The sequence below is a fragment of the Mus caroli genome, unplaced genomic scaffold (assembly GCF_978045245.1).
Source record: "Mus caroli unplaced genomic scaffold, Mus_caroli_1 scaffold_4, whole genome shotgun sequence".
Taxonomy (NCBI): Eukaryota; Metazoa; Chordata; class Mammalia; order Rodentia; family Muridae; genus Mus; species Mus caroli.
This window is the reverse complement of record NW_028227259.1, coordinates 20,461,240-20,478,689: the sequence shown is the minus strand read 5'-3', so window position 1 is coordinate 20,478,689 and position 17,450 is coordinate 20,461,240. Positions and strand designations below refer to the sequence as shown.

The 17,450-nt window shown below is 37.5% G+C and overlaps 1 protein-coding gene across 14 annotated transcripts in view; it reads right to left on the bottom strand.

The window, feature by feature from the left end:
- Positions 1–273: 273 nt before the first annotated feature.
- The window catches only part of LOC147004975 (protein DBF4 homolog A-like), a 161,945-nt gene continuing 144,768 nt past the window's right edge, over positions 274–17,450 (bottom strand). For 2 of the 14 annotated variants that reach the window (XM_085836493.1, XM_085836492.1), the window contains 4 exons: positions 8,143–8,271; positions 7,611–7,722; positions 3,924–4,048; positions 277–2,394 (listed from right to left, as the gene is read on the bottom strand). In XM_085836493.1, the coding sequence (XP_085692619.1) occupies positions 1,449–2,394; positions 3,924–4,048; positions 7,611–7,722; positions 8,143–8,271 (1,312 nt within the window). In that variant the 3' untranslated portion in view covers positions 277–1,448. Of the gene's footprint in view, positions 2,395–3,923; positions 4,049–7,610; positions 7,723–8,142; positions 8,272–9,394; positions 9,441–10,328; positions 10,366–12,820; positions 12,898–13,079; positions 13,150–14,603; positions 14,655–17,228; positions 17,409–17,450 lie in introns of those variants that run through there. The other 12 variants (XM_085836486.1, XM_085836487.1, XM_085836482.1 and 9 more) reach the window with 12 other exon arrangements.

The window sequence follows — 17,450 nt, the reverse complement described above, 5'->3', positions numbered from 1 at the left end:
CCTAGGCTGAGTGTCTTCCACATTGTCCAACCCATACAAATCATTTATTGCTCTGTTTTGGGTAGTAAAACATTTAAACTTTAAGGCCCAGTATTCATTAGGAAGGTCTTGGAGATGTTCTAAATAGTATTTTAGTTCAAACCTAGTCAAATTAAAAATTAAAAGTATTGGAAGTATTCAGCTTTTATTAAATACAACTAAGGCAAAATGATACAAATCCATTTGGAGACATGAAGGTTAAAAAAGCCTACATATTTTCTAACTTTCTAGATTTTTTTTTATATTCCCAAATAATTGTTTGTTGTATGATACTTTAAGAGTAACAGCCTTTTTTCAATTTGCAGTGTTTTTTTGCCCCTGGAAGTTGTTTATTGACATTTTGCCTTAGTCTCAAAAAATGACTACTATTGGACCCATGAGAAGGGTAGTAGATAGGGGCCTGCCATCACACCTGACAACGAGACTCTGATCTCTAGGACCTACATGGTAGGAAAGAATTTTCATGGGGAGTCCTCCGACTTCCACAACCATGACATAGCCTGTGATCCATCCACCCCTAGTACTCACATAAATAAACGTAACAAAATACTTTAAGTGAATACTGATAATCAACGTTTTAGTGACATTGTATCTTTATACAGTAGTTAATAGCATCATCCTTTAGACCATGAAAAACTCTCCTCAGTGGCTATCGTTCCACTCCTATACACATATACTCAAAGGTAAAGGATGACATTCATCTTACACTTAGAAATTTTCCTGTTCTATTTAATAGTCAAGTGACAGATTGTGTCACTCCTCCCATGCATTTAAAAAGAATTCCAACAATCCACTACATCTCTTATCATCTAGTACCAAACAAAAACCAATTTGTAAAGAAATTATTCTCAATTAACTGAATTACTTAAATTCCCCTTAAGGTTTTTTGGGATTATTTTGAGCCCTGCAATAACTTCAGTCTGCAGGGTCAGGATCCTAACAGAATCCAGCTGAGTCTGTGTCTAGAGCCAATGTTTCTACTAATGGCCAGAATCCAAATATACCAATTAGTACGTTCTTTTTCTTCCTTTCTACCTGAATGTTTTTTAAGCATAACATGTTGATCATAGAAATCTTGCTAATAGGCAATAGTTAATAGTATGTAATATATAGTGCATACATTTTTGATAGGTTTCAAATCTCACTTGAAATTATTTTCAGTGATAAAGCAAATGATATTCATTTTTACTCTCAGGAATATAAAATAAGTCACAAGTTTTTATTGTATAATTTGTAACAGCTACTCAATCCTGTAAAAAATTACAAATACCACCTTAATTAATATTTACAGATGGCTCCATAAACAAAGTTGGCAAAAACAAAACAACTCCCCCCCCCACAACTAATTATATATGTATTTATAAAAACTTCAGGAATAGAGCTGTCACTTCTGAAAAGCACATTAAATACTAAAATCCAACGAATGCAGAAGTTGAAGGGGAAGAAAAAAACGTTGACAACAGGCTACTTGAATTTTCTTCCTCCCAAATATCTAAAACATCACATATTCCACTGTTTTCAGTGTAGCTTGTAAAACCCAAAAATTCTGATTTCTCCTCACTTGTCTGAAAAAGGTCCAAAAGAGACTGTACTGGTGACCCACAAGTTCTGTCTTCATGTGCAGGAAGATACTCAGTTCTCTTTTTATCCAATTCAGCACCTGGTTCAGCATTTGCTTTCTTTTGTCCTAATAGCATTCTCACTTTCCGCTGGATCTTACTGCAAGGCAAATTCTCCATGTTCCCAGCGTCACACTCATGAGGCTCCTGGGGACTACAGGGTGGAGTTCTCGCCTTCATTGTTAGCTGCTCTTTTGATGTATTTAATGCCACCAGGTCAGAAGCATGACCTATCACAACATGAAAGCCCTTTTCTTGCAGATCTTTTGCTGAAAGCTGTGTAATGTCTGCAGTTAACTGTGGTTGGGGTAGATTACTTTCTGTACTGAGATGAGAAACTTGTCCACAGAACTGTGACACGCCTGGAGCGGCGTCTACTCTCTGTTCTCCATCATTTCTACCTACAGTCACTTGGTGTTCCAGTGTGCTGTCATGCAGAGGTAGCTGTGAACACTCCTGCTCTGGGTCAGGCTCACTGGCATTGAACACGCTCACTGGTTTCCTGTCACATCCTTTCAATCCAGCTGAAGAATAGGTTGTAGGCTCTGAAGCAAACCCAGGCTTTTCTTCAGGTTTCCGGGTTTCTTCATACTGAGAGTTCTGCTTGAGCAGTTGCCCGCTGCTTTCTCCCACGTCCTTCTGGAAATTGGGCTCCAAGAGTGGCTTCTCCTTCGGTGCAGTGTTTTTCAGGACATTTGCAGAAACAGAAGAAAGGGACCCAACACTGTATCTTATTCTTTAAAAAGAAAAAAAACCCAAGAAGTTAGAAATGAATAAAACTACGGATGAGTTATTTAGGAAACTGACTTAGGATAACCCTAACACAGAAATCGTAATATTTACTTTAGATGTTTTTAAAGTAAAACACAGCAATCACCTAAACTGAACTAGGGTACCACCTCCCCATTCATTCGGCTCCCTCCTTGAGATAAACAATACCCTTTGAACTAATTATGAAAAAAACAAAACAGCATGAATTGTATAAACCAAAGAAAGATGACAGTATCTGTATCTGACCCTGATTTTGTTGTTATCTTTAAAAAATACTAGTGCTTTAATGTTTGTTTGGTTTCAGAAAGTACTTGTTTGAAACTAAAAGCAGAAACATATTTTCCATTTAAACTATTTCATATCAAAGTGAACTAGATCTTTGCACATGTAAAGGCGACAAAGTAACCCTTTAAATTCAAACATATTTTTGACCTAAACGTCTTCCTCACGTAGAATCTTAGAATCTCTTGAACAATCCTAATTATGCAAACACATGACACGTTATCAGGTCCCCAATTACACTTTGCATTATACATCACAAGAAACAGTGAGCCCTCTACAATCCACCTGTCTCTCCAACCAGAGCAGTTTTCTTTACTTATATATAGTGTTTAAGCAATGCAAAAGATTCCCTTTGTGCCTCATTGGTGAGGACTTAGGTATGATCCTGAAAAAGCAAAGCAAAACCAAAATAGGGACTAGAGTTCCTTCTAACAAATTTCGAGTTCAAAAATGTCACAGTAGTCCAACTGGAGACTGACAAGAAGTAAAAAAGCTGTACTGATAAAATGATTAGGGAATAACTAGATAAAAAATTATTCAGGCCCTTCCTGAAACTTTCAAACATTTTAAGTCCTCACAGGAGTTGCACATGGCCACATTAGTAGTCAGCCATAATGTCCACCAAGAGTCCTACAGAGATCCAGGGTCTAAACACAGAGCACCCCCTACTTGCTTTTCAGAGTTGTGCTTAACTATCACACCTCTAATCGTTATGCCTTAAGACTAGGACAAAAACAGATGACCAATTATCAACCCTACTGTATACCCATATGAAAGCATTCCTAATCAACATTTTTAGACTGAGTACATTGAAAACCACATGGTTCGACACCAGAGGTTGACAATGCTGCCTGCTACAATGCTGCCTGCTACTATATCTTTACTTTCTTAAGTAATGTTCCGCTGCAAAATAGCCATGCTCAGTGTTCAGTAACAAAGCTGACTGGAGGTCACTGAGCTCTTCCAATTTACAAAACCTAAAACATCGACTCTATAACTGACCTTAAGAGAAAAAATTGTGAGCTCCCTTTCAAAACCATGTTAGAGGGAGACTAAGTACCTTTAGTGGCAGGAAAAAGAAGGGAAGAAGGTATTCGTTCTAAACCATATTTACATCATTAGAAAAAAATCTGTACTCTTTCTAAGAGCAGACAAACATTATATTAAATCTGAGTGCCATAAAATAGCTTAACAGTATCTTTGGCAAATTACCTTTTCTTTTTAGGTGTGTCTCTTCCATATTCCACAAAATCGAAAACTAACTGAGATACAATATCATCAACAACTTGATACTGGTTACTCTGTGCAAAGTTCCTGTGTTTCTCACTCAGAAGGTGCTAAAACAAAACCACAACAAAAGCATCTTAAAATTACATTCAATAATTATATGAATTAAACCAAAAAATCAAATACCAAACCCAAATAACATCTCTCTCTCTCGCTCACACACACAGACACATGTGTATATGAATTATATATATATATATATATATATATATATATATATATATAAATAAACAATTTTTTAAAAAGAGCCCTTGTATTTGAGAGACAGCAAGAGGCAATAATTAGGGAGGGTGGGGAAGAGGGAAATGATGTATTTATATTTCCATTTAAAAACTGTTTTTAAAGGATCTCAAGACAGATAAAGTTAAGAACTACCTTTAATATATTCAGTAATATATTAATACTTTATAAAACATACTTCACCTACTATTGTATATAATTCCCAAAGTAGGGCTTACAGAACTAAATGAAATCCTTTACCTTAATATACAAAAATTTAAGACATACAAGAGTCTAGAAGAGTTTTAAAACAAATTAAAGGGCTAGAAAGCTGGCTCAGTTGTTATAGGCACGCAACGCTCTTCCAAGACTTGAAGGTGGTTCCTAGTACCCAAATCTGGTAGCACACAATCACTTGTAACTCCAGTTTCGGGTAATTTGATGGCTTCTTCTAGACTCCACTCGTATGTCATACACTCACACACACACTTCTGTAAAAAGTAAAAACTAAACTTTAAAAACCAAGACCTTTGATAAATGCTACAAAATATATACATTACAAAAAGACTCACAACTGAAGAAAACACCCAAGTACGAACAAACAAGTTACCTCATTACCTACTGATTGCAACAGAGGAAAGGGGAGTGTTTTTTCTTTTCTTTTGGTTTTTCTAGACAGGGTGTCTCTGTATACCTCTGACTGCCTTGAAACTCACTCTAAGGACCAGGCAGGCCTAGAACTCAGAAATCTGCCTTCCTCTGCCTGCCAAGAGCTGGGATTAAAGCCCAGCAGGGAATGTTTTTCAATCTCAGAGTGATTAAAAGGAAAGTAAACTGGGCATGGTAGGGCATCTTTAATCCTAGTACTGAGGAAGCAGTGGTAGGTAGGTTTCTCTGAATTTGGTTTAAATAGTAAGACCCTGTGCCAAATGAAAAAAACCAAATTTATAGTATAGAATTTACAGGAAACAACCTTCCTTCTGAAAGGGTGAGATCTCCAGGCTAATTGTCTTGTCAATAAATTCAGGATATCCTACATAGAGCCTAGAGCTGGGTATGGTGGCACGCGCACACTCACACACACACACACACACACACAAAACCTTTAATCCCAGCACTGGGGAGGTAGAGGCAGGGGCAGGTATATCTGTTTGAGGCCAGCCTGATCTACAGAGTGAGTTCCACCGAAGCCAGAGCTGCAGAGGGAAACCCTCAGAAAAACGAACAAAACATCTCAAATAAGTTTCACATTTTTAAAGATCAGATTGAATTCATTTATATTCTGGGAAGAAAAAAAATTATGAAGTGAAACATATACTTTCTCTCTAAATTCACTTAGTTGTTTTTATTACTTAGTATTATTGATCTGTATGTCTCAGAGGTCTGTGCCTTCTCTAATAGCAAGTCAAGCACTCTCATTTACCTTTACTTTTGGGTCTCACATGTGCCAAGCCTAGGCCTTAGCACTGAGCTACACCCCTAATGTCATTCTCATCATTCGCTACCACTGTACGGCACATTCCACTTATTTTGAACATTCTCCATGCTACAATACAACTAGACAAGGATAGCTTTATATATCCTGTTTATAACTCAGGCCTGTCACCTTTTGGCTTTTCTTGTTCTCTTTTCTGTATGCTATACTTTAGCTACAGTACTGTATGTCTGCTTTACCTACACTACTTAAAAATATTTGTGTACGTGTGTGTAGACTGAAGACAACCTTGTCTACCATTCCTTCTATAGGTGCTGGACACCTGGATGTTCAGTCCAGTAAAGCAGGCCAGCAGACCAGCAGGCCAGGAATGAGCCTGTCTGCCCCAGCATACCATCATGTCCACACTTCTTGACGTGGGTTCTGGAGATCAATCTTAGCTCCTTTGTAAGCAGGTCACTAACTGAGCCATCTCCTAAGCCCTCAAAAATATTTCCTATCTCAGTCTCTTTCCATGGATAGAAATGAATTATTGTGAAACCCAAGGTAATAAAACAATAGTTGGTTTTTTAAGATAAGATCTCATTATGTAGTCCAAATTGCTCTCAAACCCAAGACCCTCCCAGAGTGTTGGAGTGACCTACCAACTCTGCTTTAGTTTAAATTAAAAAACAAACAAAAACTTTCAAAGTCATGATCTTAAATTTCTTCTCAAATCAACTTTCACAAATTTACTTTCTTTGTGACAATCAGTGGACAACTTTCCTATCATTCTTATATTTCTGAACACATTAGGAGCTCAAAGATAAAGAAAAGCAAACATTCTATACTACTCTGACCTCACAATGGCATGTAAATTTCAGAACCAATCAATAACTTTAATTTCAAAACAATTTGAAGGAAAAGGAAAAAATTTGAAATACTTCAGCTTCTGATTCAATGCAATTTAAAACTAACTGTACGTCCTTCTTTATTACATCAGTAAAACAAATCAAAACCCCTGGTAAATATTGATCCATCTTGAGTGATAAATATTTGAGCTTATGCACTCTGATACTCATCCTGCCTGAGCTTGCTGAGGTTGTAAGTTGTGCACCACTACGTCTGTCTACCTACTATTTAAAAGCTAAGAAATTAAAAAAGTAACTGCTAAGGTTAATAAGCACTTGCTATGCACCAAACTCTAAGGATACAGACAAGACTACCAGTGATTTTAATAAGCTTTCAAGCTCCAATAGGCCTTCCCCATCTTTAAAAACTTCTTTTATTTGATATGCTCTTGCAAGACTTTTTTAATTGCTCAGACCAAAATATAGGAACTTCTCATTTATCTACCATCTCTTAATCCAAAAATCATATGAATCCCTCCAGTCTCATTTTTAGAGTATTCCAACAACCTGACCATGCCCCAAGAACTCCTATTCCTGCTTAGTCTAGGCCATCATCCTCTACTCTGGGTCTATCTACCCTTGCCGATTTTGGATGGTATCAAGATGCCTGGTTACCTAACTTTTCTGTAGTTCTACTTAAACATCAGTCAAGTATTTCTTTGCCAAGTCTAAACACATGATAGCAAACCTCCATTCCTGTTTTGTTTCTCCTTGCACTGATCTAATCAGTTATATTTTGTTATATTTTTATATTGTAGTTATATACTAAGCACTCAAATATTTATTAAATGAATAAAAATTATTTTCTCAATGTCGATTTCCCTCCTTGGATTCTTACAATTTCAAGTGTTTCAGATTCAAGATGCAGGAGTGCTGATGTACATGCCTAGAAAGTGCAGAGCTGTGTTCTATCCCCACCATAAAACAAACCAGAGATGTTTCTACTCTAGAATATATTTGTGACTATCATGTTGCAAACTATACTTGGCATAGTAAAATGGAACTTAAAAATAAAAACAGTATTTAGATGTTTAGAAACACCAATCCCAAATGGAAAATCACATTTACAGTTTCGAGATCTTCGTATTTCTGGAAGCAACATTCACAATATCCTTTTTTTCTCTTTTCCTTCAACTGGAGTTGAACTGGGGTTCCACATTTATCGCCATCCGTATTAATTCTAGTGATAGAAATACATGGTAACAAAATTAACTGCTAATGAATAATTTTAAAACATATTGCCTTAAACTAACATATGCACAATCTGTCACTTTTTGAACAGCAAATACTTTTAACTGAATTTCAAGAAATGTAAAACAAAATGTAATAAATATTCTGAAGAACATTTCAAATGGTCAAGAGAAACGGGTTTTAGTATCTGAACCCCACTCACACCTAAAATGTCCAAATAATGTACTTTTATTCACACTAAATGTAGCATAGAAGCATTAAAATATTTACAGGGAAAACAAGCACACATACTACCACCATGGCACAAAATACCCTACCCCAAATGCTTATGAAGGAAAAAAAAAAAAACAATCATAGTGAAAGTCTAAATTAAATAGCATTCTTTCTAAAAATCAAGTTTCCCACCAACCTGAGCTTGGGCTGAGCTTGTTTCTGGACGCTGGATGACTTCTCTATATCAAACGGACTGCAGGGCTTCTGAAGAAAGTAGCTTATACACGGCATACTGGGGAGCTGAAGGTAAAATGGCCTGTAGCACCTAAATGTATAAAGACAAACACATGTGAGCTTCTCTGGGATGAAAGAAAGGTTTCAAAGCCTTATATCTAAGTTCTGTAAATCACCTCAGATCTGAAATAAACAAGAAAGACTTGGTAGGGGTAACCTTCCTTTCAAAGAACCAATTTGTAGGCCTATTCTTTTAACACCTAAAAAATTGAAACTAATATTTCATACAATATTCTGATCACTTCCCACTTTCTCATCTCCTCCCAGATCCTCCCGAAAACACCTACCATCGAAACTAATTAAAACTGTAGAGTTTAGTCACATTAATCATTAAGTTTTGGAATTACTATCCCAGCTTCTAGAGCAGTGGGTCTCAACCTTCCTCATGCTGGAACCCTTTAATACAGTTCAGCTGTGGTGATCTCCAGCCATAAAATTACTTTTGTTGAGACTTCATAACTGTAATTTTTCAACTTTATGGATCGTATTGTAACTAGTGTTTTCTAGTGGTCTTAGGAACCTCTGTGAAAGAGTTGTCCAGTCCCCTAGAAGTTGTCCCCCTCAGGTTGAGCACTGCTCTAGATACCATTTGAAACTGGACAGTGCAGTCACATCAAACATTAACTTGTGAAAGCACTACCCCATCTCATGGTGCTTACCTTGCAAAAGTAAAAACCCTAGGACCCTCTATTTCCCTACAGGTCTTTGCAACCAGCAGTGACCGAATCTGAATATTCTGAATGCTTTATGTACATTGAATAATGCAGTATTTTCCTTCATACTTCATTTTGGATGAAGTCCTGAAAGCTCCACCATGTTGAAGCATGTCTGAATTCCATTCTTTTCAAAACATTTCCAAGTACTATCTATAATTTCTCCCACAATTACAGGGGTGAATTTTTAGTAATTGTTCAAACTCATGATATTGAATGCAGCCAGAGTGATTATTTAAAATACTAAAAAAATGAGATAATTTTATGATAAATCTAAAGCAGATACTCTGAATTCAAATCTACAATAGAATGAAACTAAATTCAGTCCCTGAACACAAGGGAATTACTGCTCTCTGCACATCACAGTCAGGAAAATAAGTCTCATGAGGTTTTCTCTATAGTTCTAACACAGTTTCCAACACACTGGATTCTGACACTTACCGGTTCACATCTTCAACCTTTAAAAAAGGCTTCTTGAGTCTCCCTGCTTATGAAGAGAAAATACCATTAGACAGGTGCAAATCAGTAAAGACTATTGTGGGTAAACCATCTAGAAATCCTTTAAAACTCAAGAGAGTTGAAAGGTGTAGGCCTCAGGTAAAATATCTTCCACTATCATTCCCCTGTATCTGTCACACCAAGGATGTGTTTTGGATTTTGTAAGACAGAATCCCTCTACTGAGGCCCAGGCTCCTTGGCCTCTGCAGCGTCCGGATTGTATACCGGATTGCATTCATACCAACCATCCAAGATTCTTGAGCTGAATGGCACAGATATGTTCACACTGTAAAGCTATCCCAAAGCATTCCTCATGTTCATCCCGCCCAGTAAATGGACTTGAAGAATTGTTTCTTCTGGGACTATAATGAGTTTTAAAAAATGTTTTTGAAAATATTAATTTCAGGGATGGAGATAGAGCTCAGAAATGGAGATCACAGAATGATATTATAGAAGATCAAGGTCAGTTCCTAGCACCTATGTCAGGTCTAACAACTGATGTAACTTCAGCTCCAAGGGACTCAACGTCCTCTTCTAGCTTGTTGGAGCATCTGCACTAATGTACACCTAACCCCTCCCACACACAGAAGAAGACATCTTTACAAAATTATTAACATGGGGAAGGGTAGCTTAAGTGTCATCAGACTGTAGCTGAGGTCCATGTTCTAAAAATTACTAAGAAATCCTTGAATAAATCACGGAAATAACTAGTTACTTTACCTCAGCAAATCTTTCTAAGTATATAAATATCTGGGCATCTTGGAGTTAAAACCTAGGACACCATGTACCTGTGGCCAAGAGCCCAAGCTGTACACTTCAGACTTAATCTTTTTCTGCTCTCTAAAAGAAAACTAAACAATGTATCAGGAATACTTACTTCTTGTCTTTTGTATTCCAGGACCAGCTTTTTTCCCCTTTAAAAAGGAAAACAAATACAGTGAAAATACTGGGTTTAAAAATACAGAAAAAAACTGCACAGTCATCTTCAAGAGAAAAAAAATGTACAAGAAAAATAGTTTATCAGAGTGGCTACTGTACAGGGTGAAAATCTTGCTTCTTAAAATCAATTCAATCAAAAAACTGAATGGCGCTCAAGAATGAAAGATACTGATCATCTCTACAGAATTCAGTCCTAACTTTACATTCTTTGTTGGAGAGTAGTGGCAGTGGCACTGATCATTGAGCCTTCAACATTGGTTAGCAAGGACAAGGTACAGTTAACAGTGAAGACCTATGTGAACTGCATTCCTTCGGGTGAATCAAGTCACCGATCATAATGAAGCTCTGGACAGCACTCAGTAAGAACTAGATAGGGATAGGAAAGTTTTAAAGAGGAAGCAGACCTTAGTGTCGAGCATGTCACACTTAGGACCTTTGGTATGAAGCTGTCAGGGTGAATGGCTCAAACATTAACCTCACCTCATCTGTTTTACTAGGGAAATAACAAAAGAGGCTCCAGTGGTTTTCCTTTCCTTCCAGTTGTCCTGTGTGTGCAGTCTGGGCAGTAGTGTAGGTCGTATGTGACATCCCCACTTATGTACTAGGGTAGCTCGGAAAGAGATCCCTGAGCAGAGGATTTAAGGAGCAAGCTGGAGATGGGCATCCCTAATTCCCTGTATAAATCTACACGTGGGCCAACTGTATGTGCTACTATTGTAGTAGATAGGACATTGGCAATTTCTTGTGTGAACTCAACACTGCTCATGCTATGAATAAATCCAAAGCGAAGTGCAACTGAGACTTATATCACTGTCTAAATCTCAGACAAATCCACATAGTATGTGTACAAGACAACCCCAATACTGCATGCAAGTCTTAAAAAACTGCAGGTATCTATGAAATTAAGACAGAATTTACAGTCTGAATAAAAACTGGACGGCTAGATCTGATAACAAAACAGCAATGCCAGGTACAGTGGTGCATTCCTTTAATCTCAGCACTTAGGAGGCAGAAGCAAGTAGATCTCTAAGAGTTTGAGGCTAGCCTGGTCTACATAGTGAGTTCCAGGACACCTAGAGCTACCTTGGCGAGACCCTGTCTCAAAAACTAAAACAGATCCCAAGTTCAAATCCCAGCAACCACATGGTGACTAACAACCATCTGTAATGAGATCTGATACCCTCTTCTGGTGTGTCTGAAGACAGCTTCAGTGTACTTATAAATAAATAAATAAATAAATAAATAAATAAATAAATAAATAAATCTTATAAAAAGAAAGACAAAAACAGAAAAACAGTAACAGCAAAAACAAAATCAGTATTGTCTAACTATTCTAATAGATAAGGAATCTACACAACATTGGCAATTTCTTGTGTGTAGCCAAAATTATCTGGTACACAAAAGACTGTAGAACTGAAAAGGAGTATGGCACTCATAAAACAAAATTTACTGGGTGGAGTCAATACCAGAATGCAAATACAAAGTGAGGAGCTAGTTCTTTCAAAGATAATGAGCAATGACCACTTCCAACTGGAAGAGGGAAAACAAAACAGGAAAACCTAAAAGAACACAACCTCAGATACAAAGCCCTGGTGTTGCTAAAGCTGTGGAAAGTATAAGCTGCTTATTTTACTACATAAAATCACCAAATTTCCAAACTACTTTGTCTCCATCTCTTTTTATGTACCAGAGTACAGACCTTTCTTTTCTTTGTATCTAAGTCGTTTAAGAATTGTATGTAGTAAAAGCAAACCACTGAAAAATGGTCTGAGGACTAAGAGAAAACAGGGATAAGCAGAGATGAATAATAGAGCTCAAGGAAGGAATGGACAACAGCAGGAAAACCATCCAACACAGCTGGCTTTAAAAGGTATCAAAAGGATCTGCAAACTGCTTCTCAGTTTCATACCTTGTCAGTTAAAAGTGAGTTAGAAATATAGGAGTAGAGATCTGCAAAACAGTGAGAAGATGGAGTGTACGGACTGAATAGTAGTTAGGCAGGGGTGTAAGAGACAAAGAGTGACTCAAAGATGAAGCCAGAAGAGACTGTACACTCGGCGACAAGAGAATAATAGGACAACCACAGCAAACATCTCTGAATTTTCTTATGTTTTTCTATAGAATAAACAGTATCTCTTAAAATACAGCAGCAACAAAAAAGGATGAAAAAAACCTATGCCATTACCCCAGAAACAATTTTTAATTCATGAATATAAGCTTCAAGTCAAATGACACACAATTCAGAAATCCATAAGAGTCTCAAAGTATTTTTTTTACTTATTGCAGAATTACTTATATTAAAAACAAAAACACTCGAAAAACAAAACAAAACAAAAAACCAAACCAAAAAAAAAAAAAACACACAAACAAATAAAAAAACAAAAAACAAAGTAGCACTTTTAAGAAGAGTTTTAAAAAGGAGCCATGTACCGCATCCCTCCCAGAAGCACTGGATTTCTTGAGTGCACTCAGTGCTTTCTTCTTCTGTTCAATGTAGTATCGAATGTCTTTATTGAAATGAGAACTGAAGGTTAGCAATTTTACCTTTGGAGTTAAACTGCGATGTTAAGTGGCAGTAACTGTATGTTAAAGTTTACCATGGGAGATACCCCCTACTACCAAAATTCTTATTATGTAACTAAAGGACAGACAGGCACGTACTACAAATGCTATCAAAAGGTCATCTTACCATCAATATGAAGAATCTTTACTCCCCATGATAAGGCATTTGATAATATACTATTAGCAGGAATAAAATCCTGTGAAACAAAAACAAAACCAAGTTTGTCTAAGAATTACTTTTAAAACTTTTTAAGCCTTAAATTTTATTTAAATCTTAACGCCATTGAAGAGATTATGCATAAATGTCCCTAATGAATTACAATAGAAATGAGGACCTTGTTTTGTATTTTGGCATTCTTAAATCGTTTCCAATTAATATACTCCTATGTTTTGTTTGAGACAAAGTCTCACTTAGTAGCCCTGGCTGGCCTGGAAGCCAGAAATCCACCTGCCTCTCAAGTGCTGGGAATAAAGGTATGCCCACTCTGCCTGACCTAAGAATTAATGTATACCCTAACAATTAAATGTATATCTTAAGGTAACCTTCGAGTTTTCAGTAATGTTTAGGATGTCCACAAGATGGGGATGTTCCTCCGGGAAAAAGTAGCTTCTATTTCTGATAGAATGAGACAAGCTATAACTTGAGCTTTTTTCCACTAGAAATGAAAGAGTTATCTCCAGAATATCTTCAACTTTCAGTTACAAATTTCGTATGTGGTGTGTCCATGCCTGTGTGATGCAGAGGCCTCCGGTCAATGCCAAATGTCTTTCTTTAATCATACTCCACTTTCAATTGTTTTAGAGACAGTAGGTCACTTGCTGAACCAGGAAGTCACTGATTCAGCTAGGCTGACTGGCCAATTAGCTTCAGGGACCCAAGTGTCCCACCCTATCCCTCTCCAAAAATGTCAATGCTAAGATCAGAGGCACCTCTTGCTATGCCTGGCCTTTTACTTTTTATGTGGCTTTTAGACATCCAAATTTAAGTTCTACTGCTTTCATGACAGGCATTTTGCCAACTTTACTACCGATCCAAGTTGAGTATTTATTACATTCACTTATTCTACTTGTATGCTTGTCTGTGTGTATGTGTGTCGGTACACACATACCACAGTGCACGCTTGGAGATCAGAAGACAATTTTCAAGAGTCAGTTCTTTTCTTTCATCATTTAGGTCCTTGGTATCAAACTAAGGTCAATAGTTTTGGCAGCAAGCAGCTTTACCCACTGAGTCATCTAGCCAGCCCACAGTTAAATTTTGAATAAAATACAGCTGTACCTATATTATATATGGTAGTATATATCTATAATGCCAGCACTCGGAAGTCAAGCTATATAGCAAATTGAGTCCAGCCAGAATTACATGAGAATCTGTCTCAGAAAACAAGACAATAAAGAAGCAAAATATGCACTGCATGTTTTTCTTTCTTCCCTGTCCCCGCGTCACAGGGTTTCTAGCTCTGGCTGGCTTTGAACTCCTTATGTAACTGAGGATGTCCTTGAACTTCTGGTCCCCTACCACCTCAGAGCTGTTATGACAGGTGCATGCTGCTATGCCTGGCTTATGAAGAGTTAAGGACCTCATGTGCTAGACACCAGCCCACTGTCCCAATTGAAGCCCACATGCTGTGAATTTCAAATTCCTACTTACATGATCCTTGACAGCTTTTTCAGCTAACAATTTTCCTCGGCTCAAACATACCTGTAAGACAACAACAACAAAAAAACCAAACAATTATAGTACTTCATCAGAGAAAAGGTTAGAAAAGAGAACCCCTTAAAAGTAGAAAATTTTGTTCATATAGTCTCAATAGCTATGAACACAGAAAATTTATGGTCAAAAGTGGCTTCATTATTCTCCTGGAAGACAGACTAAAATTTTTTCCCTCTTTTTTTCCAGTGCAGAAAACATCTACAAACATACCAAACACACACGCACACGCATAGGCACACGAAGAAAGAAATTGAATGAGATGCTAGAGGATCAATTCTATGTAAATAAAAATAGCTAGCACCCACTGACATTTTAAAGTCAAGCTATATAGCAAACTTAAGGCCAGCCTGAATTACATGAGAATCTGTCTCAGAAAACAAGAAAAAAATCTACACTTTTCAGGTTAATTTGAGATTTTATTCTTTTTCCTTTTGGGTGTTGTATTTTGACAAGCATTCTACAACTGAGCTACATCCCCAATCCTTCTAAAGCCTTAACGTTACATCTGGTCTCACTGAGTTGCCCCAGCTGCCCTTCAACTTATGATACTCTTGCCTCACACTGCTTTTTTTTAATGAACTTGAAATTTTTTTATTAGATACTGCCTTCATTTACATTTCAAATGCTATCCCAAAAGTCTTCTATACCCTCCACCTGGCCCTGCCCCCCAATCCACCCAATCCTGCTTCCTGACCCTGGCATTCCCCTGTACTGGGGCATATGATCTTTGCAAGACCAAGGGCCTCTCCTCCCACTGATGGCCGACTAGGCCATCCTCTGCTACATATGCAGCTAGAGACACAGCTCTGGGGGTACTGGTTAGTTCATATTATTGATCCTCCTATAGGGTTGCAGACCCCTTCAGCTCCTTGGATACTTTCTCTAGCTCCTTCATTAGGTTGCCTCACATTCCTAAGGAGTTGGGCTAACAGGCCTGGCTCAGCTTTGTATTAAAAAAAGATTTAAGAAAAACATTATACACAATTTTTATAAATTATTTCCCTTTTAAAGTAAGACAGCATGAAAAGCAGTTAAAAGGCCATGAACACATCAAGAGCTTGTTGGTAGTGTATTACATTTTTACCAAACAGCACTACTGCACAACCTGACCCACTCTTCTCCCTTTCTCACAGGACTGCCTTTGCAACTCCTGCTTTCTGCTCTCTCTGCATTCAAACTGCTTTTCATGTGGCTATGCTTCAAATGCCCATTTAATTATATCGTAGTATAACAATTTAGATACAGTAAGCATTTTATCTCTAACTCTCTTTTCTAAGTATTTACATCAGTTTGCCCTTCATTTTGTCTTCAATGTACTGTCAGAAAAATTTTAAACACGGATCATAACTTATTTTTATGGGAGGGGACAAACAGCATATCACTGTAGGCCTTGTAGACCACATCATCTTTGTCAAAAAACTAATATTCATACAGTATTTACACAAACATTTTCTACTTGTCACAAAATATTATTTTGTTTTTCCCATCAACTTCTGGGTATGCAAAAATATGCCTAACTTATATGTTGTACACAGTCAGTATGCTGTAGATGGTCAGTTTATCTACTTTGAAAGATTTACAAGTTTTTCTTTTCTTCAAAAGAATGGCTGGCTATTAACTTTAGTTGTAAATTATTCTAGAAAACAAAAGCTACCTGTCTAAAGTGCAAGTGCATGCTTTAGGAATCAGGGTACAACTTGACTACTATATTATTAAGGAAAACTTAATCACCTTTCAAAAAGACAGAAACATTAGGTGAGAAAGCCACAGATCTTTTTTATAACCACTCTATCTATGCACTGTAACCCTGCTATTGGAAGCCCAGAGTCAAGTGTCAGACAAACATCTGTAACTCCAGGACCTGGGAGACACTAAGGCAGAAAGAATAAGAATTCTGAAGGAGTTACAGAGACAAAGTTTGGAGCTGTGATGAAAGGATGGACCATCTAGAGACTGCCATATCCAGGGATCCATCCCATAATCAGCTTACAAACGCTGACACCATTGCATACACTAGCAAGATTTTGCTGAAAGGACCCAGATATAGCTGTCTCTTGTGAGGCTATGCCGGGGCCTAGCAAACACAGAAGTGGCTGCTCATAGTCAGCTATTGGATGGATCACAGGGCCCCCAATGGAGGAGCTAGAGAAAGCACCCAAGGAGCTAAAGGGGTCTGCAACCCTATAGGGGGAACAACATGATGAACTAACCAGTACCCCAGAGCTCTTGTCTCTAGCTGCATATGTATCGAAAGATGGCCTAGTTGGCAATCACTGGAAAGAGAGGCCCATTGGACTTGCAAACTTTATATGCCCCAGTACAGGGGAACGCCAGGGCCAAAAGAACGGGAATGGGTGGGTAGGGAAGTGGGTATGGGGGACTTTTGGGATAGCATTGGAAATGTAATTGAGGAAAATTCGTAATAAAAAATATTAAAAATTAAAAAAAAAAGAATTCTGAGGGAGTTCAAACCAGTCTGAGAGGGATTTATTTGTCTTAAAACAGAGAGAAAACCATGAGATCCACTTTGCCCTAGGCTCAAAGCATATAGGACACACTTACTCTGTCTTGAGACTTAAAGGAACTTCCATCGTGGCTGGGATGAGGAGAGGTGGTTTCTGCAGTATATGCAGATTCTGGACTTGGTACAGGAGAAACGCGACCCAATGTCTGTGCATACTTTGCTTCCTTTTTATTTGAAACAAAATAACTGATATCTTTGCTGAGAAATTCTTCAACTCGCTAGAAGAAAACAAAGAATTTATAATAAATTTTTCCAAAGCT